We start from the raw sequence: 26,277 nt of genomic DNA, 5'->3' as shown, positions 1-26,277 counted from the left end.
AGGGACATGGAGCTCAGCTCCTCCCACACATACATCAAAAATACATCCACATGTGGAACAATTCTCATAGAATACCTACTGAAAGCTGGCAGAAGCTCTCATACAACCAAAGCTGCAAAACAGATCCCTGTGTAACTGGGTAGGACAAAGGGAAAAGGGAGAAGAGGAATCGGGATGGGACCCACACACCTGGGAGGGAGCTGTGAAAGAGGAAAGGTTCCCTCACCCTGGGAACCTCCTTCAACAACTGGGAGGTCCACCAAGACAGATAGGGAGCTTCAAAGGTTCTAGAGGAGAATGCAGGAGCTGGCCTGTGGCCCTGCAGGGTAGAGAGAGACCAAAACAGATGGTCCTTGCCATGTTGCCGCACTTCCTAGCCGCAGACACAGCTGCTGGCGTGTGCAGCAGCTGGGTGCTGAAACTCGGGCTCAGCAGACAGACCCAGGGAGAGGACTCGGTTTGGCTGCATGGACATAGCCCAAAGGGCCCAGAGTGTGGCCTGGGGCCACAAATGGGGGTGCATGCAGACAGAACATGAGCCTGCCATAGGAAGCCCACTGTCAACACAGGAAGGGAGGGGCATGGATCCCACTGTAGCAGCCTCATCATCAGTGTGCTCACAGTGGGGCAAGGCTCCAGCCACTGTGGGTTTTGCGAATTTTGTGGGCATGCACACAAGGAGGTGGGGCTGAAATCTGAGCCAACTACAGGTGCTCCCGCAGTGGAGGCAGCCTCTGAGGGCAATGCCAGCAACAGTGAACTTTGTTGGAGTGCACATCAGGTGGCAGGCAGTGTCACAGAGTAGCACATACTGGCAGACAGCTCCTGGGGAAGGACACGCAGTGGCTCCTTTTCCAGAGGGAGCACTCCAGTTCCACCTACTGCATACCACAGCTTAGAACTAGATCTGGGGTCTTCTACTCCAACAGCTAGGGAGCAGACCCTGCCCCCTGACAGGGCTGTGACAAGCAGAGAGCAAAGAGGACACCACCCAACATCCAGTGCAGGCTCTGGTCACCACAACACAAAACACACCACTTAGCAAGGGAACAAGGGCCAGTACACTCTGAAGAAAGATGTGGCAAGCATCCATACCAAAAACAGCCTTCGCACCAAAAATACCAGACTCACACAGTCTATACAGGATTGCTCCCTCATAAAACCAGACCTTCAAGACAACAGTAGATAACTGTTTCTCCTAAATTCATAGAATCAGAGAAATATAAATCAAGTGAAAAAGCAGAGGTACTACTCCCAATTAAAAGGACAAGAGAAATCCCCTGAAAGAACAAACAATGAAGCAGACCTCTCCAGTCTACGAGACCCCAGGTTCAAAAAGGAGGCAATAAAAAATGCTGAAGGAATTAAGAAAGACTATTGATAGAAATGCAGATTACTGTAATAAGGAACTAGAAACTACAAAAAGGAGTCAATCAAATCAGACACCTCAATTGCCAAGATAAAAGTCGAGATAAAGAAAATAAACAGCAAACTAAATAATGCAACAAAATGAATAAGTGATCTGGAAGATAGAATAATGGAAATCATCCTATCAGAACAGAAGACAGAAGGACAAATGAAAAAAATGAAAGCAACATATGAAATCTATGGGATAATATAAAGCATGCCGATCTACGCATAATAGGAATCCCAGAAGAAGAAGAGAAAAGGGGATCAAAAATTATTTGAAGAAATTATGGCTGAAAACTTCCCAAACCTAAAGAAGGAAACAGATATCCAGGTACAGGAAGCACAGAGGGTCCCAAACAAGATGAACCCAAACAGATCAACACCAAGACATACCAATAATTAAAATGGCAAAAGCAAAAGATAAAGAGAGGATTCCAAAGGAAGCAAGAGAAAAACAGAGTCAGTTACAAGGGAACCCCCATAAGGCTAGCAACTGATTTCTCTACAGGAACTTTGCAGGCCAGAAGGGAGTAGCTAGATACATTTAAAGTCCTGATAGGGAAAAACCTACAACCTAGGATATTCTACTCAGTAAGATTATCATTTAGAATAGAAGGAGAGATAAAGAATTTCTCAGGCAAGCAAAAACTAAAAGAATACAGCAATACTGAACCTATCCTAAAAGAAATATTGAAAGGTCTTCTCTAACTAGAAAAGAAGCAAGAATGTATAGGAAAGGGAAAATCACAACAGGAAAGGCAAATATATAAAAAGATTGAAGATCACTTACATAAGCCAGTACATAGATTTAAAAAAATTTTTTTAATTAAAAAAAATTCTGTGAAAGCTATTATAACTATGATGAAAGTAAAAGGATAAACATGCAGATGTAAAATAGGACATCAAAATCACGAAATGTGGAGGAGGCAAGTAAGAAAATGTAGATCTTTTAGAATGTGTTTGAGCTTATATGACTACCAGTCCAAAGCAAGTAGATATAGTTATGGGTTAACATACTTGAAAACCAGGGTAACCACAAATCAAAAACATAAAACAGATTCACAAAAACCAAAAAGAAAGGAAATCAAGCATAATACGAAAGAAAACCATTAAACCACAAAAGCAAAAATAAAAGAAGAATGAAGAAATACAAAATCAACTGGAAAGCAAGGTTTAAAATGGCAATAAATATGTACTTATCAATAATTACTTTGAATGTCAGTGGACTAAATGCTCCTCTCAAAAGACAAAGAGTGGTAGATTGAATAATAAAACAAGAACCTACAATATGCTGCCTATAAGAGACCCACTTAAAGGCAAAAGACACACAAAGATTGAAAGTGAGGAGATGAAAAAAGATATTTCATGCAAGTAGAAATGACAAGAAAGCAGGAGTAGTAATACTCCTATCAGACAAAACAGGCTTTAAAACAAAGGCCATAAAGAAAGACAAAAAAGGACACTGTATAATGATAAAAGGATCAACAAAGAAGAGGATACCACAATCATTAACATACATGCACCCAATATAGGAGCTCCTAAATACATAAAACAAATACTAACAGACATAAAGGGAGAAACTGACAAGAATACAATAATAGTAGGAGACTTTAACACCACAGTGACATCAATGGACAGATCTTCCAGAGAGAAAATCAATAAGGCAACAGAGTTCCTAAATGACACAAAAGAACAGTTAGACTTAAGTGATATCTACAGGACACTACATCAAAAAAAAAAAAAAAAAAAAGAATACACATTCTTTTTCCAAGGGCACATGGGACATTCTCTAGAATAGACCACAAACGAAGACCCAAAACAAGCCTCAACAAACTTAAAAGGACAAAAATTATTTCAAGCACCTTTTCTGACCACAAGGGCATGAAACAAGAAATCAACCACAGAAAGATAAACGAGAAAAAAATGATTATATGGCGACTAAACAACATGCTACTAAAAAACCAATAGGTCAACAATGAAGTCAAAGAGGAAATTAAAAAATACCTTGAGACAAACAACAATGAAAACACAACCATACAAAACCTATGGGATGCAGCAAAAGCAATCCTAAGAGGGAAGTTCATAGTGATACAGGCCTATCTCAAATAAACCTAAACTACCACCTGAAACAATCAGAAAAAGAATAAACAAAATCTAAAGTCAGCAGAAGGAAGGAAATAATAAAGATCAGAGAGTAAATAAATAAAATAGATATTTTAAAAACAACAGAAAAAAATCAATAAAACCAAGAGCTGGTTTTTGGAAAGGATAAACAAAATCAACAAACCACTGGCCAGGCTCACCAAGAAGAAAATAGAGAGGGCCCAAATAAACAAAATAAGAAATGAAAGAGGAGAAATAACAACCAATACTGCAGAAATATAAAAAAATCTTAAGAAAATATTATGAACAGTTATATGCCAAAAAAAAATGAACAACCTAGAAGAAATGGACAAGTTTCTAGAAACATACAGACTGCCAAAACGGAATCAAGAAGAAACAGATAATCTGAACAGACTGATCACAAGAAGTAAAATAGAATCTGTAATTAAAAAAAAAAAACCTCCCTGCAAACAAAAGTCCTGGACCCAATAGCTTCATTGGGGAATTCTACCAAACATACAAAGAAAAACTTACACCTATCCTTCTCAAACTCTTCCAAAAGACTGAAGAGGAAAGAACACTCTCAAAGTAACTCTATGAAGCCACTATCACACTGATACCAAAACCAGAAAGAGACACTACCAAAAAAGAAAATTACAGGCCAATATCTTTGATGAATATAGAAGCAAAGATTGTCAAAAAAAGTTCAGCAAACCAAATCCAAGAACACATAAATAGGATCATACACCATAATCAAGCTGAATTCATTCCAGGGTCACAAGGATGGTTCAACATATGCACACCAATCAATGCAATACACCACATGAACAAAAGGAAAGACAAGAAACACAAGATCATATCAACAGATGCAGAAAACGCATTTGACAAAATTCAACATCCATTCATGATAAAAACTCTCACCAAAGTGTGTATAGAGGGAACAAATTTCAACATAATAAAAGTCATTTATGACAAACCCACAGCCAACATAATACTAAGTGATGAAAAGCTGAATTCTGGAACAAGGCAAGGATGCCCACTTTCATCACTTCTATTCAACATAGTATTGGAAGCCCTAGCCACAGCAATCAGACAAAAAAAAGAAACAAAAATATCCAAATTGGAAGGGAAGAGGTAAAATTGTCATTTTGTGCAGATGACATAACACTCTATATAGAAAACCCTAAAGACTCCACACAGAACTATTAGAACTCATAAATGAATTCAGTAAGGTAGCAGGATATAAGATTAATATAGAGAAATCTGTTATATTTCTTTACACTAACAATGAAATACCAGAAAGAGAAAGTAAAAAACAATTTTGTTTAAAATCATATCAAAAAAAAAAAAAAATCCTAGGAATAAGCCTAACCAAGGTGGTGAAAGACTTATATACTGAGAACTATTAAACATTGATAAAGGAAATCAAAGATTATTCAAGAAAACGGAAAGTTACCTCATGCTCTTGGACTGGAAGAAATAATATTGTTAAAATGCCCATACTAGCCAAAGGAATCTACAGATTTACTGCAATCCCTATCAAATTACCCATGACACTTTTCACAAAACTAGAATAATCTTAAAGTTTATATGGAACCACAAAATATCCAGAATTGCCAAAGCAATCCCGAGGAAAAAGAACAAAGCTAGAGGCATAACCCTTCCAGACTTCAGATAATACTACAAAGCTACCATAATCAAAACAGCATGGTACCGCACAAAAACAGACATATGAATCAGTGGAACAGAATAGAGAGCCCAGAAATAAACCCACACACCTACAGCGCATTAATCTTCAACAAAGGAGGCAATAATATACAATGGGGAAAAGACAGTCTTTTCCGCAAGTGGTATGGGAAAGCTGGACAGCTACGTATAAATCAATGAAGTTAGAACACTCCCTTACACCATACACAAAAATAAACTCAAAATGGCTTAAAGACTTAAATATAAGACATGACACCATAAAACTCCTAAAAGAGAACACAGGCAAAACATTCTTTGACATACATCGTAGCAATATTTTCTTAGATCAGTCTCCCAAGGCAAAAGAAATAAAAGCAAAAATAAACAAATGGGACCTAATCAAATTTATAAGCTTTTGAACAGGAAAGGAAACCATAAACAAAATGAGGACAACCTACAGACTGGGAGAAAATATTTGCAAAAGATGCAACCAACAAGGGCTTAATTTCCAAAATATACAAACTGCTCCTACAGCTCAATATCAAAAACACAAACAACCCAATCAAAAAAATGGGTAAAGGGAATTCCCTGGCAGTCCAGTGGTTAGGACTCTGTGCTTTCACTGCCGAGGGCGCGGGTTCAACCCACTGATGGGGGAACTAAGGTCCCGCAAGCCGTGTGGCGCGGCCAAAAAAACAATGGGTAGAAGACCAAAACAGACATTTCTCCAAAGAAGACACACAGATGGCCAACATGCACATGAAAAGATGCTCCACACTGCTAATTATTAGAGAAATGCAAATCAAAACTACAATGAGCTATCACCTCACACTGGTCATAATGGTCATCATCAAAAAGTCTACAAATAATAAATGCTGAAGAGGGTGTGGAGAAAAGGGAACCCTCCTACGCTATTGGTGGGAATATAGATTGGTACAGCCACTATGGAATGCTCCAGTGATCCCACTCCTGGGCATATATATGGAAAAGACAAAAACTCTAACTCAAAAAGATACATGCACCCCAATGTTAACAGCGGCACTATTTACAATAGCAAACACATGGAAGCAACCTAAGTGTCCATTGACAGATGAATGGATAAAGAAGATGTGGTATATTTATACAATGGAATATTACTCAGCCATAAAAAAGAATGAAATAATGCCATTTGCAGCAACACAGATGAACATAGAGATTATTATACTAAATGAAGTAAGTCAGACAGAGAAGGATAAATATTATATGACATCACTTATATGTGGAATCTAAAAAAATAATACAAATGAACTCATTTATAAAACAGAAATAGACTCACAGACATAGAAAACAAACTTACGGTTATCAAAAGGGAAGCGGGGGAGGGATAAATTAGGAGTATGGAATTAACTGATACACACCACTATATATAAAGTAAACAACTAGGATTTACTGTATAGCACAGGGACTATATTCAATATCTTATAATAACCAATAATGGAAAAGAGTCGAAAAAAAAGGATGGATACACACACACACACACACACGCACATGCTGTACACTTGAAACTAACACAATGTTGTAAAACAACTATACTTCAATTAAAAAAAAAGAAGAAATTTTTAAAAAATTCACATAATAAGTATTGGTGTGGATGTGGAAAAATTGGAACCCTGCTGCTGGTGGGAATATAAAATGGTACACATGCCTTGGAATACAAGCTAGCAGTTCCCCCAACAATTAAACATAAAGTTACCATATGACCCAGCAATTCCACTCTGAGCTATATACCCAAGAGAAATGAAAAGATATGTCTACTCAAAAACTTGTTCACAAATATCTATAGCATCATTATTCACAATAGCCAAAAGGTGGAAACAACCCAAATGTCCATCAACTGATAGGTAGATAAATAAAATGTGATATAACCATCCAATGGAATATTATTCTGCAATAAAAAGGAATGAAATACCTATACATGCTACAACTTGGATGAATCTTGAAAATATTATGCTAAGTGAAAGAAAGCAGTCACAAAAGACCAAACAAAAGACCACAGATTGTATGATTCCATTTATATGAAATGTTCAGAACAGGCAAATCTATAAACAGAAAGTAGATTAGTGGTTGCTTGGTACTGGGCGGGGACAGAACAGTGGAATAAGAGGGTGATAGCTGAAGTATACAAGGTTTCTTCTTAAGGTGATGAAAATATTCTAAAACTGACTGTAGTGTTGATGCACATGTCTGTGACTATAGTAAAAACTACCGAACTGTACACTTTAAATGGGTAAATTGTATGGTATGTAAATTACATCACATTTAAGCTGTTACAAAAAACAAATAATCAAATCACTACTACAAAAATCATGGTTTTCTTACAAACATCATTTAAACTGAGGTCCATTCAATGACCTGAAAATACTTTTTTCAAATTAAACCAAAGGGCAACACACAGCATTTTTTTTCCCCAAGACCGTCAACCTTTACATTTTGGGGCTTTGTTATGATACAGTTCTGCTAAAAATAGCATTTTTACTATTAACCTTCCCCTATGCTACTTGTTGGAAAGTTGCTACGAATTCTTACGCTTTGCCCCTCTCCATTTAAAAAAGAGGAAGGAGAGAAAGAGATTTAATATTTAATGTATGTCTTCGATGCCTGATATTGTACATTCTTAATTTAACTTAATAATCACATTTACCTCCATTTCATAAGTGGGAAAACAGAAGCAGAGAAGTGATTTGCCCAAGACCATAAATGTATAAGGAGCTGGAGGATTTGAATTCAAGTTTTTCTGACCCCAGGTCCTAGGCTCTTCTCACTCCGACACGCCAAACCACGTCCCTCCTCAAGCTTCTTGTACTCTAAGTTCTTCAAGTTGAACCATGAGTAACAAACATGCTTACTTGGCAAGGCGAGAAGACCAATGTAAGTCTGCAGCTTCTCAAACACAGCTGTCATCTTTTTCATGTCCTGGGACAGCTCTAGATTCCTGGCTCGTAATGCAGACGTGCAAAGGGAAGCTTCACATTCTTCTTCTAAGCTAAGAAAGGGCAGATTTTATAAAAGCGAGCATCCTGAACGATTTTCAACTAGCTATAAGAAACCATCTAAATTCTCAAACATCTATATCCGAAGAGAGAATTTACCGAAAAAAGGAATTTGATCTCATTTACAAGGTTCCATTTTTTATACCATAATACATACACCTGCTTGCTGCAAATGCCAATGCAGCAAAAGACGACTAAATGGAAGAAAAAATAAAGGGAGGTGCCCATTATCTTTCCATCCTGAGAGCAGCAAAAACATGTTTCCCTTAAAAATATTTTCAGGAGAAAAATATTTCATAGACTGAATTCCTAAAGAGAATTAATTACACAGGAACTAGGAGAGAAAATCACTGAGAAACGTTTTTCAGTGTATGTTGGTTCAAAAGTCAAACAGATTGGAAAAAACAATCTATAGGCTCAATACAAAAATAAATGCTTAACATTCATAAAATACATTTTACCATTTTCAATTTTAAATGATGCTTTGGAAAACTTAATTATAAGGTTAAAAAAAACTACATTGACTCTTAAGAGTGTTTATTTAAAATGTGCAGTAATCAAGTAAAATGCTTTTTACACAAAGCTACGAAAGTTATTTGCACAGAATGATAATCATATCCATTCCCTCGACCTTGCCTCTTCTCCTCTTCTACTTATTTATAGCAAACAGCTTCATTCAGTACTAAGCCCATTTACTACTAATGAACATGTCATCTTGTCAACTAAAGTGGTATTTAAACCAATGACCAAAAAATTGCCTAAAAACATGAATACCTGATACGATAGGGCTGAAGGCATATGGAACAGAAAATTCCAAGAATAGGAATCTTAAATCAAGAAAGGACTTATCCAGTGTTTCTAAAAATGTAATAGTGAAAAAATAAATTAAGATAAAATAACAATGCTTAACTGTTTCAAGTAGTAAATACCACTTTTGCAATGGTTCTTTTTTTTTTTTTTTTTAATACAAGAAAAACAAATTTAATTACATATGTAGGGGAGTCCACAAAGACAATGAGACTCAAGGGCAAGTGGGGCAACTGAGGCTTATATATGCCATCCTGAGGTAAGGAATGGGATAGGAGCCTGGAGAAGGGGAAGTCACAGGATGATAAGAAGAGCAGATGTTTGGCAATTAGAAGTTTTGCAATGGTTCTTAGAGTCTTTTCAACATAAGCCAAATCAATAAAGTGTATTCAATTTAGTGTTAAACTTCCAGAGTCAATTTTCAAAAAAACTTTAATTATACTGAACTAAATAAAACATTTAAGGATCTGAATGAAACTGTAATTCACAATTATTAGTTTGTCATAATTCCCTGATTCCTAAAATTCTGTCATGTGCACAAATCATAGAATTCAGTTACTGAAATACCTTGTTAGGTTAGAATTAGGAAATAAGATGGCTCTTAACACATTAATTTTTTAATAATAAAATTTCGTATTATTGAAAAGCTAAAACCTACTACTTTAGTTTTACAAGGACTTAAAAACTATAATTACTTGTATATTTTCAACATCTGTAAGTTATTCATCTACATATTTCCTAAACCTTATTTTGCAATATACTATACTACATATATGCTCTTATTTCTCCTATGTTCCAGTTGTATTATTCTTTGATTACTTTTTTTAAAGACTAAATCTTAGGATGAAAAGATTTAGATGAATTAGGACTCTTGGTTAGTTTTAGACCAGAAGTATCAAAATGTACAAGCAGTATTCTCAAATTTCCAATTACATAAATTATTTTCTCTTGCCTTTCCAGAAATGTTTAAGATGGAACATTTAAGGTTACTTAATGACATATCCTATGAGGGCTTAAGTATGTAAACAAAGTTTTTACTTTATAACTTAAATAAATCACCAATAATAAAAACAATATACTATTTCAAAGAAACCTAAGGATTATAAATTGCAATGTAGAGGTTAACTATTATAACCCCCATCTAGATGTTTACAGTAAAAGGATAAAAAATACCCCAAAATGAAATATTTCCTTCAATAAATGTGTCATTCCCAATCATTAAAAATACTCGTTCATATTGCATTATGTGGTTATAGTAGTAATCTCAGTACAGAATACAGAAAAAACCCTAGCTGACAAACTACAATTCAATTTTCTTACATATATGTTTGTGCTGCTCAAACCATGACTTTCCTTTTTCACAGAAGTCCAAATTGGTTGTGGTGCAGAAAGGTCAGGCAGATCACAAGAAGCACATGTTATTACTTTATTAACTCCAGCACAGCTCAGATGACACCTCACAATTCCCCAAGCTCCCTGGCCCAGAGGGTAAGTACCTTTTTAACTGATAAGGAAGAATCTTCCTAAGAAAACATATGTAAGAGGTTAAATGCTCTGAAAAAGTTTTCAATTTCACAGTTGTCTCCTGGAAAAGAAAAAATTTCAAGGTTAATAGTGTCATTTGAAAAAGAAGAGCTCCCATTTCCAGAAGTAAAACATAGAAGAAAATTACCAGGACAGTCACAGTATCCTCAGTAATACTTTCAAATAAATGAAGCATTCCTTCCTCAAGAGGGCGGACATAGGATGCATTTTCATGAAGATACTGTGAGAACTAAATAGAAGGGAAAGAATTGTGAGTTAAATCACTGGAAAAAAAAGAATAGCAAAACATTCATAAATGGACTCGCTGAGTTTTAAACCTAAATTCTTCTGCAAACTTTTTTTGGGAAATCAGGCTTTTACACAGAGCTCCCCTCTAAAATCCTAGATATTATCCCCAAGTCCCCATTCCACTGCAAAATGAGGAACTAGAAGAGGGATGACATAATTAATGACCAGGCATGAAGCAAATGGGGAGGGGATACAATTTACAACACAGCACCGACAGGCCTTCTTCTCTAAACAACTGCTTCTTCATAGGGGTCCCAGTTAAAAAAAAAAAAAGATTTGATAATCAAAACTGTATGACAGATTTTTGTGTTATATAACTCATTTAATTTAACTCATTTTTTAGAAGCAAAAGACTTTTAAGTACAGTTTCTTATTTTCACTGTATACAATGTTCAAGGTTAACAAATTCCAGTAATGTAATTATCATCAAAATGAGAATATAAAAACTTTTATAACTGTCATGGATACTGTAATATTTACAAAGGACTAATTCAGTATGAAGAATAGATTCAGAAAAAGATCCCCCAGGCATTTAGACAATTGAGAAGCAAGAAGTTAATTTTTCACTTGTGAAATATCTCAGTTTTCTAAATACTGTATAATGGCTTAAATTTCGTTTTCTCAGTATAGAAATGTAAGGTCTCATTTTGCAGATAGGTGATTCAATTGGTCCTAGTGCAAACTACACAGATATATGGCCCTGGGAAATTCAGTCTCTCTGGGCTTCGATCTTTACAGCTGTAAATAAATTGAACTCTAAGCTCAGGTATAAATGTCTACTCTATGATTCTATGAACAAGTCTAAACGCTTTGGTCATCTTTTAACAAATGGTTTCTGAATCTTCAGTAATACAGACTTAATAGAAAATCACATAGGGCCTTTCAGAGGCCAAAGCACCAAGGGTAAAATATTGAGAAAAATATGAATTCTTCAAAGTAATGAAATGTTTCTGTTAAGATTAACATATTTGATTCTCGCTGTGTGGGCATAATATGGCAACAAGCTAAAATAAAGTAATGGCTGGAATTCCCTGGTCGTCCAGCAGTTAAGACTCAGCGCTTTCACTGCTGGGGTCCGGGTTCAATCCCTGGTTGAGGAACTAAGATCCCGCAAGCCAGGCGGTGTGGCCAAAAAACCCCAAAAACCAAACAAACAAATAAATAAATAATTAATTAAAAGTAAAAGTAAATAAAATAAAATAATGGACAAAGAATCAGTGGAAAAAAATGTTTTTATATTATAGGGAGTATAAAAGAAAATATAACTACATTAAAATGCTGCAGTTCCATTTTCCTTACCGAGGTCATCTGAAAGCTTTTTCCCACGGTGATATTAAAGAGCATTTCAAAGGCCCAAAGTTTAATTTTTATGAACTTCAAAAGATTTGTGGAGTCAGATGAAAACTGATGAAAAGCAAGCATCTGCTGAGGGCTTCCTATGAGTACGGCAGCATGATGACGATGGTAAGAGCTAGCCTTTACTGAGTACTTACTATGTGCCAAGCACTGTTCTTAGGACTGTACACGTATTATCTCATTAAATCCTCAAACATACCTACCTGTGGGGTAAGTACTTTATCCTCCATTTTCAAGATGCACAGAGAGGTTAAATAAACTGACCAAGGGGACATAGAAAGTGGCAGAACTGGGCTGCCACCCCAGAAGTATGACTCCAGAATCTAAGCCTTTGCTATACTAATAGGATCTGTGGACATAAACACTATTCAAACCCTGGAAATACTGCATGATGCACACACAGACACCAAAAAAAAGCTGATGAGAAGAATCAGGTAAGTAGAGAGTGGCATGACTCACTTCAGACACCACAGTATGGGGCACTTAGAGTTCATCTATTGCAAGCCCCCTAATTTCCTCCCTTCAAGATGGCCCCAATAATCCCCACCTCCTGCTATTCTTGGCTCTGAGTAACACCCTCGCACACTGTGTCAGGGCCAGTCTGTGTTACCAGCACGATATGGCAAAAGTGGTGGTATGTGACTACGTGCCTACTCCCTATGGTTTCCTACTCCATGGTTTTGCTCATGTCTTTCCCTCTTCTGCGGGGAAAAAATACCCACCCCGCTTCGCTCCTCCTATGCAAATCATGCTCATTTTTCGAAGTCCAGTTAAATCACCAAAGAACCTTTCCAGACACTACCACGGACAGCAATCTCCCCTCCTTGATGACCTCATATCACTTACTGCCCATACCACTCACTCACACTAAGGTCTTTAACGACTCCCTTACTATTTCATTTCTTAAGAATCCCCACGTTTGCCGTATTTTATCTTGAGGGTAAAGACTACGACTTGTAGCTTTTCCCACGTCCTCCACAGTACTTGGCGGAGGCACAGAAGTGGTCTGATAATTAGTAACAAGTCTCCACATTTGTTCAGGGCAAACAAAAGGTATCCTGAGTTAAATGTACCTTCTGATTCAATGGAGATATAGTGTCAATGGCAGAATCAACAGGAAAAATCTGAATCCTCTGTTCTGTATAGGTGTGAAAGTTCAGAAGACCCTTGACAAGATCTTGAACAAAAGCCAGGGCCTGCCCAGCGATATCCCGCATCTTCAGCTTTAAAATGAAAAGGATACAGTTAAAGTCAGCTATCAAGTTATAATTCCCAAACAACTTTGTTAAGTCTGCTTTTGGAGAAACATTTGAACTCTAGTATAATTATTCCTTAATTTAAATTCATTTGCTCCCACTTAGATTTTAATATTACCGTCTAAGTAAATTACAACAGAAAGCCGCCAGTTTTGGTAAATATACCTCTCCACTTAACCTAGACTGTTTAAGTGCAAAACCTAAAAGAAAGGTATGACTCAAAAATCAGTGCATCCCACAATCCAGTTCTAATGTTATCGGACAAGAGATGGCAAAAATCTATACTATTTACAAATTCAAAAAACAGCGAGTTACACAATTTTTAAGAATGTGTGAGAAAAGAAAGTAAAGTTAAACGCAATGGTTTGGTGCACTAAACAGGGGCCCAAACAACTAACTGGTGTTTCTGAAAAGTCTGACACACACATCACTGAAAATAAAAACTTCATCTTTACCTGATGTCTCCTATTGTGGACTGGAACGTTCAGAGCGTTATACCGACTATATTCTACAAAACAAAAATGGCTGTTCGTTAAGTCGTTTTACATTGACGAAAAAAGAGCTTAACTGAGAAATAATAAATGCTCACCCCATTTCCCAGCTTCTCTCCCCCTCAGCCCCTTCCCTTCCTGATCACTGCGGTGCACTCCACACAGGCCTCTTTGTACTCTGTACCCCTCATTCCCACCACTCCCAACAGGGGGGTTCATCCCTCCCAGTTGGGTCAACATCAGTTTCTCTCCCCAGATCTAGGCTTTTATTCACAAATGTACACACCAGTAGGTAAAGAGATGCACACCAATCTGTTAGAATATTAAGCCACAGCAAAGTTACCCTCAACATCTTTCCCATAAACCTGCTCCCCGTCTGCCTCTTTGACTTCCGTCAATTGCACCACACTGCCTCCTCTTGCTCCCTTGCCTCCTTGCATCTCCCTGACAACTCAGGCTCCCGCCCCCATCACAGCACATCAGGACTACCATCACAACAGCATCAGCCCCCTTCTCCCATTCCTGGGTAGTCTACACTCTGTTGCCAGATTAACTCTGTGAGTGCACAAATTTCACCAAGACATCCCCAAAAGCTTCTGCAACAACCTACTGCCTTGCAAAATTAAGTCCCAAGTCCTTTGCCCAGAACTTGAGGGTCCAGCCCCACCCTCCCTTTCAGAACTTACCCATCATTGGCCTCCACATCCCACCCACTCTAGCCTCCAGTCATACTTAGCTAATTACTGCTGTCAGGCCCTGACAGCACCTTTATCCTACATACCACACTCCATGCAATTCCCTGGCTCGTTCTCCCTCACCTCTCTGACCAATAAAACCTACTTTTGCATCCTGGCCCAGCTCAAAGCACACTTTTTCCAAAAGGCTTCCCCAAACAACCCCACCAGTAGTAATCATCCTTACTCTGAAACCCCAAGAGGTTCTTCATGGAATAGCTTAGCTTATATTTTAGATATTTCTCTATCTTGTTTCTCCCCTACTGGACTATAAATTCCTTGAGGGTAGGTAGAGATTTTTGTCTTACACGTTTTTGCATATCCTGTGCTCCCCACCCATTTAGACTTTCAGTAAATAATCTCTAAATATTTCGGAACTAAAAGTAGTAACCTACTTGTGACATGGTAAGAACCTAAAATAGGGTGACAACTAGTATTGGAAAAGAAAGGATAAACCCAAAGAGATTCAGAAGGAAATGATTAGAACCTCATGACTAAGGATTAAGGGGAAAATGAAATGCCAAGGTTTTAAGTCTAGTGGATCAAAGTACGCTGGTGCTATTTACATTAATGTAGAAAGCAGTAACAGGTGTTGTTTTCAGATGAATTTAGGTTTTTGATATAATAATGACATATGCTGATTTCAGTGTTAGAGCAAACTGCTATTTTTCTTTGGTGTCTTTTCTTCCCTCTTTTTTTAGGTCTTCCCTAAGAAAAATTGAGAAGAAGTCAAAAATTAATTTCAATCATATAATTGTAAAAAAGGGAATGTGTACTAATTTAAATTTAAGTTTCTGCATCAAAAAATTGTTTTCTTTGTCTTCAAGGTTTAGATTTAATACCTGTCTAAAGGTTACAAATTTGGCATCTGTTATATATGTAAGTTGATTTTTCTTTTTTTAACTTCTTTTTGTTGCTCTTGGCTGTGTAAATTACCAGACCATTGCCAGGATGAGCAGGAAGCAGGGCTTACCCAAGTCAACTCCCTAACTATCTCTGGGGATTGTTCAAAGGGCAGGAGATACCAGGCTAAGAAGATTCATCTCCCACCCATCTCCTTACTCCTCTCCCACCTTGCTGCCCACCATGATCAAATTTTCTTGTACAAATATTCAGGTACTTTATGTGCAGGTTGGTTTTCACCTTGGGATATGTTAAATACATGCAATTAAAAAATGTGGCTTTGGGCTTTTTCCAAGAAGCCTAGCTTCAGAATAGTTATGTGACAAATTAAAATCTCCCTATGAAACATGAAGGCCAAAGCTGATCAAAAGGACAAAAAGAAAGCAACCCTCTGTTAGGCCAATGAGATTTTCTGCCAAATAGATTACAAATTATTTTAATTAGTTGGCTATCATAAAGAGGTTCAGAGTTGCAAATAATGGAAAACTGTACATAATACCTACTTGTATCATTAAAAGGTACTTTTTCACTGATGATTGATAAGGATTCCTCTAATCTACCTGACAAATCTTCATGAAGATTCTTTAACTGTAACTGGCTGAAAGAAAAAATACAAAACCACATTATCAACAGACAGTAGATCATCATTTGCTTGTTACCTCAACAGCTGGTATCAGGCTTTCAGAGGATGGTACCTGACATCTGGGATACCCTTGGTAGTAGAGAGTTGTAAAAAAAAATGAAGATAAGAAAAATACTAAGCCTTGATTCTAAAGCTCCTGAGACTCCTGCTGAATGACTGGAAGTTTCGAAGAATTTATCACGTCCCAATATCTTATACAATTTTAAGTTTATCTCTCTCCCCAAGCTCAAAATAATCTTAGAGCCACTTCAAACTCATAAATTTTCTCTTTACAGCACATAAATATTTGTCCAAGTATTATGGTAAACGTTTTTAAAGTATTAAAGCGTTTATTTTTTCCTTGAGCTCAGAATCTGATCATTTTTGGTTTTGATTCAATTAAGAGCATAGATACACCATGCATGTTCAATGCAACTAAACTGAAAAAATTCACTTGATTGATCCTATTAAAACCTAAAATATGTCATTTATCAAATAAATGTTGGTGCATGCTCTTACTACCTAGAGATAAGTAATATTTTAAGATGTAAATATCTCCAAATTATCAATAGATTACATAACCTCATTTTATTTAAAATGTACCATTAAAAGGTTGACACCATGATCATTAGTCAGTTTTCCTGCCTGGGACTCTCAGAAGGCCTTCTCTTTAGAGCAGTCTAAAACAGAAAGGATCCAGTCCTCAGTACTGGAGCCCCAGAATGCCATCTGCCACAGTCCAAAACATCTGCAGGCTGAGGACTAACGCACAGGCCACTCTACAAAGAATTCATAAGGTCCCGGAGATAACAGAACTGAAAAGGACCCTGGAGATGATCTACTCCTGTCTCATTGAAAATGTGAGAAAATTAAGACAGACGAGCTACTACACCAAAACTCGGGTCTTCTTATTCTCACTTCAGGGCCCCTTGGAATTCACGTTTCCACATACCATTCTTCTGTCCGAAGTCGACATTCCTTGGCCTCCTTTTCTAGAGTCTGAGATTTTACCTGAATTTTAGAAGGAAAAAAAAGCACAGGGAACTCTACTCAATATTCTGTAAGAAACCTAGGTGGGAAAAAAAAATCTGAAAAAGAATGAATATATGTGTATGTGTAACTGAATCATTTTGCTGTATACCTGAAACTAACACAACATTGTAAATCAACTACACTCCAGTAAAATTTTAAAAAATAAAAAAATTTAAAAAATAAACTATGCCAAACTATATTGTTTGGCTTTCCATTTTGAAATCCTGCAGGTAGAGAAAAAATTTTTCTACTCTTTTTTTTATTTTCTGGTTTTCCCCTATAAATTTTATATAGCTATTTACTTGAAATTGTGTTCAATTTGCTAGAAATGTGGTGTGACAAATATAACTAACCAAAATTATATGCATATTGGTCTGTCAAAAAAAAAAAAAAGAAGAGCGGACGGCTCAGGACACAGATGTGAGCTCGCTGAGGAGACGCTGCAGGCAGCAGTCCTGCCTTGAACGGCTAACTTCTGTTCTACAGAGCAGGCGGATGATTTCCAAAAGCCTGGACTATTTTTTCACGTGCTCTCCCCAACGGCGGATCTTACCTCTAGTTTAGCCTTGTCGTTCTGCAGCTTCTCGATGGTTTCCATGTACTTCCGGGTCAGGCCATCGACCACAGCTTGGTGCTGGGCCGTTTCCATCTCCAGAGTGGCCAGCCGACTCCTGAGCTCTGCTTCCACGTGCTTGTGCTGCTCATCGGCTTCAAAAAACTGAAAAGAAAAGAGCATGGTGTCTTCTCACAACATCCCAATATATACAAATGAAGAGAAAACAACTGCAGCGACTAATCACTGAGCAACTTCCGTAAGGTTCCATATGCTGACTGTGCAAAACCACACAGGCATGAGCTCGGTGGAGCCTCGCGGCAGGTCAGAGGTGGTGTACTTGTAGTCCCTCCTTTACAGACGGGGAAACAGAAGCTTCAAGGGATGACCTAACTTGTCAAATGTCTCACAGTCACAGACTGACTCCAAAGCCTGTACCTCCCCTTCCTCTCAGGCTCATGGATTTCTATTTCAAACCATTTCTGGCACACAGAGAACTCAACTGACCAGGGTATAACTTTTCTGTTAGGCTGACTTCTGCAATTAAATAATCAAAAATCAAACAGATGTTACTCCTGAAGCAGGTAAGGCTCCTTTCCTTAATGAGAAGCCAGTAGTAATTAAGAATTATGAATACTTAACACAAAATTCATGAAGTCAAAAGTTCAGTTTGTAAACATTTTCAAAGACTGAGAATACATATTTATTTTCCACTGTTTGACTATGCTCACCATTTCACACAAAAAATCAGGAGGCATAGTTGAATACACTACCCTATGACTCTTAAAAACATGCTGAATGGTTTGGAGCAGACACTGATTACTCAACATTCCATAAATATTTGAGGGCCTGCCATGAGTGAGGCCCTGTCCTGAGGCTGGGCAGACAAAACCGACATGGTCTATACCCTAATGAGACCTTACAGACTAACAGGGAAACAGATAAAAACCAACTAAGCTGTCATAAATTAAAAAGCAAACAGTACTTATTGATAAGCCCCCATCTAAATGATCCATCCAACCATCTCCTATATAAAATGAAGAGCGCCCAGTATACTTCTTTATTGTTAACTTATGAAGTTATTCTGCTGTCCTCTGAACAAGTGCATATTCAAAGCACACATCCGTATTAAAACATGAATGAGATCTAAGAAATGAATGAATGACAGTGATGTATGTACCTAAGGACCACAGGAAACATTAAAACACCCACCCATACACAAAACACTCTATCTTGCACTGGTTTTTCCACATTGCAGATCATACAACCCATTTTTAAATTCATATGGAAAAACAGAAAGATTTTCTCACTTGTATGTGCAACCGTTCATTCTCTTCTATCTTCTTTTGCAGGTCTTCATCAAAGACACTCTTCTGCTCTTGACTCAACTGAGAAGAAGATTCTCCACTTTTCTGATGGAAAGAATAAGTTATGTCCACATAACTTTCATCCTTTAGAGAAACATCCTAAGGTACACAGATTCTCTATCACCTTAGTAGCTTGTCTCTTCTACGTGTTCACCATTCTCAAACAATCCTGCAAAAGGTATACAGTCCATCATTTAACTTTTCCTATGTGACACAAGTTGGAACTGCAAATATTGCAATGAGCAGGAAAGCTTAAAAAAGAGAGAGAAAATAACAGATAAGGCTCACTATTCTTTGCAGATGAATTCAGGAGTAGTTCTGTTGGAAGACAGAGCAGACCCAGAAAGCTAGCAATACAAATATGCTAATAAATATCATTTCAATTGATCTTTTGGTTTGGGAAATGACAGTTTTACCAATTCCATGAGTCTGAGTTGCTAAAACTCCTTTAAGAAATTAACAGCATTCACAAAAACACATTTATACAGAAGTTCACATAAATTTCTAATTTAAAAAAACATAAGATAAAGCTATTATAAATAAACAGAAGGAAAAAGCTCAAAGATTATGAAAAATACCTGCCTTTTGCCTTTTTACCAATATTAACTTTTTCTACATAGAACAGCATTATTTAAGAGCCAATAATGCACATCTGTTTTCATGAAATACACACAGAAGTGAGACTATTCAAGGGACAGCCTAACAATGAAACTGTTCAGACATCAGTCACCACCCTCCTCTGCCTTTCTTGTGCTTCACTCCTCACTTAAAATGAAGTCGTTTACTGATCCAATGTGAACCAGTGATTAGAAAGCCCTTTGAAAATGGAGCAGCTATGTAACAAACAGACAAACAAATAAACATTAAATGCGAACACAAGAGGTATGTGCACACAAGGAACACTGTTGAATGACATATTCTGGGTGCTTAGTGCTTCCAAATGTGGAAAGCTCTTATTAAAATTAATTCAGAAGTAATTATACCCAAATCTCTGCTAAAACAGCCCTGGGAGAGGATCTCACTAACCTGGGGAGCATGTTTGAAATACAGATGGTTACCCCCTCCCCAAGGGTCTTTCAGAATTTCCAGAGCATGTGTATTTTGACAGTTTCCCAAGTGATTCTAATACGTATCTGTTTTGCCCTCTCTCTTCCCCATTTATTTGAAAATTACCACTCTAGAGAATTCTTCCATGTAGGGGAAATGCATATGGAAATGTACTAACACATAATTATGTCAACTGCCCATCATATGGCAAATACAGTCCTGGGTACTTTTACATGATCCCATTTAATCCTGACAACAAACCTGAGAGTATCTTCCCCACAACTGAGGTTGCAAGGCTAAAAAATTTGCCTAAAGTCATAGAACTATAAATGGCAGACAAAGAATTCAAGCCTGGGCTCAACTGCAAAGCCAGCACTCTTCCCTCCACACCATGCTGCTTCAGAGTTACTGCGGGCCTTCTTCCCTCCAACCATTCTATTATTATTGCCTCAATCCACACATTTGTGGGGTGCTGTTCTACAAACATACAAGACTTCTAAAGACTCAATCACTAGCTCCTGCCCTTAAAAAAGAAGCAACTTCTAAATCACAGAATGATCAAAAGTACTGGACCATCCATCTTAGAGTAATCAGAATCTCACCTCACTACATAAAACCAGAAGGGAAAAAATTATATTTACATCTCAGGACAAGAATACCACATTGAACTCCTAAGACTAAACACCCGAAGAAAATACATCTGCAACAAACTTACAAGCCTAATGTATGAGTACTTCAACTGCTACTTTCACAGACAGCAGTTACACTTTGACAATATTTCTCATTCTATCTGCCCTACCTTGGGTTAATGGCAACTCAGTATAACTAAAAAATATCAATAATTTTGACCAATATGAGATACTCCCTTCACTTTTCTCAGTCACTAAATCAACTATGTGCATGTTGGCTCCTAATAAATTCTTGAAAACTTACTTCCATATGAAAATGCCTCTAGTACTTGGTATATATTAATAATAAATGTCTGCTTTCTTGACCCAATATCCAGGTGTAATAATGGAACTTCAGAGTATTTGGAGGTGAGGTCTTCTGTTAAAACCAGGATGGCCTGGAGACGTCTGTACCTAATGACAAGGTCACACTAACTTGCTTTTACTTGACCTACCTTGTTTTTCTTGCCTCGGGGTTCACTAAGAGCCAGTTCATCTTGAAGTAGCTCTACCCTCTTGGCAAGCTGCAGATTTCGGAATGTCAAACTGTCCATTTCCTGCTGCAGTTTTCTCAGTGATTGATCCTTCATTTTCAGTTGTTCCTACATCAAAGTGAAAACAGACCATTCCTTGTAATTTAGCCTTAACATTTAAAAATAATGAAAAAAATATATTTTTCTTTCACCAAAATATAATCAAAACCTCTTGCTTTAAGGAATTCAAGTTGTATGTTTACCATTACAGTTCCTATGTTTTTAGCTCTGTTTTGTGACAAAATCATTTTCTGGCCAAACCAAGCATATTTAAAAATAAAACTAAAAGCGTATATATACTGAAGTAAGTCATCGACTTAGAGTAAAATATCCACAACTACGTGTTGTTATATAATGTTGTTATACTTGTGTCTGGCAGTGAGGAGACACAAAGTCTGAGGCTACAATTTTATAAACTTGAAAGTTCAAAGAGAACCTCAGACTCACTGATGATGCCCTTCAGTAAGCAAGAATAGAAGAAATAAATTTGTATTCACTATTTCCTATAAATCCTCCTTGAATTTAAGTCAGTCGAAATGAAGTCTTTTTAATACACTTTAAATTATTCTGATTTGTCAAAGATAAAAATCAGTATTATCCTAACACAAGAATAGTTTCAGATGCTTTAAAGTGAAAATAGAAACGAAATCTAAAATCTAAACAACACATCTTCTACTGACCATTCTGTACTGTTTATACCATGACAGGGTAAGAAAATGGGAAACAAGAGAAATATTTAGTTTCACTCTATTTTTTAAAAAAAATATTATTCTGGGGCTTCCCTGGCAGTCCAGTGGTTAAGACTCCGTGCTTCCAATGCAGGGGGCATGGGTTCGATCCCTGGTCGGGGAACTAAGATCCCACATGCCACGCGGCACGGCAAAAAAAAAAAAAAAAAAAAAAAAATCATTCTAACTATATTTTCCTTACGACGTTCTGACAACTTTGTGTTCACTGGTACTCAAACACAGATGGCCATATACTACCGTATATTGAAAGATCTGTACTTTTATTACTTTCATTGAAAATCCACTATAAAGCTAAGAGGTCAAGTTTTAATGAATAGGGGATTTAAAGATATTGAAACAGCAACCTAAAAACCAGAGGCTGGTGTCTGCAATCTATTGACATTATTTGCATGTTGAGGGCACGGCTAGAGGGATAGACTATGTTTTCATTAAAGAGAAAAACATTTTCCTTTTCTGTTGTTTGTTTAGTAAGTCCTTAATTTTTACTTGAAGTTCAATGGTAAACTTAGGCCCAGCCCATGTCCAAATTACTATATATTTCAAATTATAGAAATTCAAATCAATGAATGCTTACTGTATCTAACAACTCATTGAAGAGACAAACCCAATATAATCAAATGCCTACTCTAACAGAGACATCCTAACATTCCCACTGAGCAAACTGGCAAACTGTCATTCTCACCGTAATTTTAATGACCACTGTGACGAATAGTAAAACATAAAGTAATTTCTTTACATCCTTATAATTAGTTAATCACTAGTTGGCTAATGTTCCAACTCCATTAACCAATCATTAATTTCAGAAGACATCCACCCCAACCTCTCTGTAAACCCTAGTTTCTGCAATGAGGACGATAATAGTGGTGTCTGCCCTCACAGAGCTGTTGTGAAAACTGAGATAATGGATGTAATGTGCTAGTGTAATGCCTGACACACAGTGGGTGCTCAATAAATAGAGCCTGCTGTTGCCACCACAGCCACTATCACAGAGTTAATTGAACACAACCAGCAACAGGAGGGTGTCAAACACCAGAGTGGGCTACTAAGACGAGCTAGGAAATACCTTCCCCAGTCATAGGTTTTAAACATCATGAGGAGAGATAATAATCATTTCTTCAGTGATTTAGGCAAAATAATAACTTGGCTAACATATCCTGACTTTAAAGCTTATTTTTAATCATCTCAGCTTGGGCGCAGAGAGCTTTGGGAGTATGGGTAAGATGCTCTGAACTATCTCAGCCCTGAGTCTGTGGCACAGCACCTGAGGAGGGAGCGCCCTCAAGAGACAGATTTCTCTAGTGGAGGGTCCAACACCAGCCAAGTGAAAGGACATATCTCTGGGTCTTGGAGACCTGAGTGGAAATTCTCAGGATATGTCACTGGTTGGGGCCTACTCCAGAAAGAGAGAAGAGTAAAGGGAATCTTAAGCCCTTTTCTCTAAAGAGGGAGCAAGGGAGAGAGCGAAAGAATGAGGTAGGCAGTATATTTAACTGCAACTTGGCCAAGAAGGAATCCATATCCTAGAATTAATTTTTCCAATTAAAACTATCACTAAGCAGTACTTATTATATGCCTACTAAAATGAGGTAGAAACGTATTCCTGCAACTCCCACCACATATCTCCTCTCAGTTAAAGGTGCTGATGGTAAGAAGTATCACTCAAACAGTCCTCATTAACACAGGTTATTACTATTAAACAGCTCGACCTCAAAGCAAGATTAATGGACTAAATGATTCACACTTTCAAATCCATTTAGTAGGGGACAACCATCGGCTGAATGCTGGGGATATAAACATGAGTATGACACAGCCCCACAGAGTGCTATCAGATGAAGCCAGATAAGAAGCCCCATTAATCCTGATGAATTTAGCTATGAGAGAAGCAAGGTATGAGAGAAATGCATTACATACAGTCCAATAATACATTTTTGTAATTTCTACCTAAGGAAGTCAAAGCACATCACATTCATACCTAAGCAAGTAGGAAAGTTAAACACAAAAAAACTCTATTACCCTCCCCTATTCCTAGTGAGTCACTGTCAGAGTTGGGAATTTAACCCAGAAAATGAGCTGAATTCCCTGCTGTGAGCTTCACCAAACACTAACCTAACCCTCACAACACAAAATACCCTGTAGCCTACCTTTAAAGCAGCAGAATTCGCTTGTTCATCCACGACACCTTTTTTCAAGACCTGATTCTGAGCCCGAAGCTGAAAACAGAGGAAGTAATAATTAATTTTTAATATAAAGCAATCACTTATAGCAAGGAAATCACTTACCATAACTTTACAGGAATCAGTACGCTGAGTAACTATCTGCTCACATATATATGAGAACAAGAATAGTAGCCCAGAAGAGAATAGTAGAGATCATCAGTCTGCCATTTTACAAATAAGGACACAGAGGCTGAGCTGCCCAATGACAGAAGACTAATCAATGCAAAATTGAGACTAAAATCCAGGTCTCTCGACTTCCTGTACATGGTTCTTTCTATGAAACCAATCACCTCCCTAAATAAAAACTAATGCAATAGATAATAGGGTACTGAGTATGTCATTTTCCTTGAAACTCTGACACACCATTCATCTGTAAAATACATACAACTGGACTGATTATGGAATAAGAATTCTACAGAAAATCAAAGTATAGGGCATCAACATACCCAGCAGTACACTTTGCCTAATGTTAGTCATGCAAATATCATCACCCACAATAGCCTCAGGAATGGAGAACTTTTAATCAGGCATCAGCGGAAGCAGTGTACAAAAGCAACTAAGAAGCAAGCTCAATATAGAAACTGATAATAATAGCAGCTAGCATTTGAATGCTCGTTACATACCAGGCACTGTCCTAAATACTTTACATACGCTACCTCATTAATCCTCACAACCCTATGAAATAGGTGCTATAATTATCGCCATTTTACAGATGAAACCAAGGTACAGAGAAGTTCAGGGGCAATGCTGAGATTCAGACACCAGTAGTTTTGACTCCAGGCATAATGTCATTAGACAATACTGGCTACTATTTTATAAAGCTACATATAAGTGAGAAAAGTAGTGGGCTGGAGAGGTGGCAGAAGCCTTTGAAGAGGTAGGACTTGGGCTTCTTTCACAGTTTTTTTTTTTAATTGAGGTCTAACTTTATTGTAAATAAAATATACAAAACAGAAAGTATACAGCTTGATGAATTTCTACTTAGGTATACATCTATATCACCACCACCAGCAGGGTTTTGAAAGATAAACCTTCCGTAGTTATCAGCAAGCACAACACAGAGCATGTATAAATATAAATATACCAGCCCAGTGCAGCTGAAGCAAAAAGGGTTACAGACTAATTTTCTGAGGACTCAGTACAGAGACCATGAAAGACCAGCTTCTTCTCTGAGAAACTAAATGAATGGGACAATTTTATCTATGAGCTTAAAAAAAAAAAATCTACTTCTAGTTCTGCATAGCTCACATCTGTCTCCTGAGAACAGAAATGACCTTTTTCTATGCCAAAAGAGTAGGAATATTTGAATATTTATGAATTATCTATGATTGTTTTTGTGTGGCAATGACAGAGATGAGTAGATGCAACAGAAACCATATGGCCCCAAGACTAAAATATTTGCTATTAGGCTCTTTACACTCTGCTCTAGAAGTTCAGAAGAGAGAAATAAATACCACTTTAATGTTGACTTCCATTGCGTAGTATTTTACCTTTTAAGCAATATCAACATATTCTTGGATAATGTGCTACCTAGGTAAGAGAATTCAAAAAATACTTTCAAATCCATATAGCCAAAGGACAGTGATACTACTTCGGTCTTTAGGTTTCATTTCAGACCCCTGTTCTAACTTTGCTCTCTGATCTTCTTTGTGTGGTATTTAGAAGCTGCTAATGACTGCCTCAAGGACTAGGGATGAAGCTTGAAATCTGCTGAACTGACAATTTTCTGTAGGACCAGAACTACAGCAGTTTTCAAACAAACAAAAAAAAAACCTCACCTTTAATTTTTAAGGCACACTTATAAGCTACATAAAGCAAACTGAACAGCCTACTGTGCCATAAAAGCAAAATTAAATTTTTCAAATTACTGCTGTTTGGAACT

At 37.2% G+C, this 26,277-nt stretch overlaps 1 protein-coding gene across 1 annotated transcript in view; it reads right to left on the bottom strand.

The window, feature by feature from the left end:
* The window catches only part of PPP1R21 (protein phosphatase 1 regulatory subunit 21), a 61,021-nt gene that overhangs the window by 27,846 nt on the left and 6,898 nt on the right, over nucleotides 1-26,277 (bottom strand). The window contains exons 2-12 of the mRNA XM_068564208.1: nucleotides 24,321-24,389; nucleotides 21,353-21,499; nucleotides 19,126-19,227; nucleotides 17,816-17,980; nucleotides 17,183-17,241; nucleotides 16,112-16,206; nucleotides 13,936-13,988; nucleotides 13,298-13,447; nucleotides 10,708-10,809; nucleotides 10,532-10,620; nucleotides 8,085-8,221 (exon numbers count right to left, since the gene is read on the bottom strand). Coding sequence (XP_068420309.1) covers nucleotides 8,085-8,221; nucleotides 10,532-10,620; nucleotides 10,708-10,809; nucleotides 13,298-13,447; nucleotides 13,936-13,988; nucleotides 16,112-16,206; nucleotides 17,183-17,241; nucleotides 17,816-17,980; nucleotides 19,126-19,227; nucleotides 21,353-21,499; nucleotides 24,321-24,389 — 1,168 coding nt within the window. The remainder of the gene's footprint in view (nucleotides 1-8,084; nucleotides 8,222-10,531; nucleotides 10,621-10,707; nucleotides 10,810-13,297; nucleotides 13,448-13,935; nucleotides 13,989-16,111; nucleotides 16,207-17,182; nucleotides 17,242-17,815; nucleotides 17,981-19,125; nucleotides 19,228-21,352; nucleotides 21,500-24,320; nucleotides 24,390-26,277) is intronic.

Source organism: Eschrichtius robustus, chromosome 15, assembly GCF_028021215.1.
Source record: "Eschrichtius robustus isolate mEscRob2 chromosome 15, mEscRob2.pri, whole genome shotgun sequence".
NCBI lineage: Eukaryota > Metazoa > Chordata > Mammalia > Artiodactyla > Eschrichtiidae > Eschrichtius > Eschrichtius robustus.
This window is presented reverse-complemented; position numbering and strand designations above follow the sequence as displayed.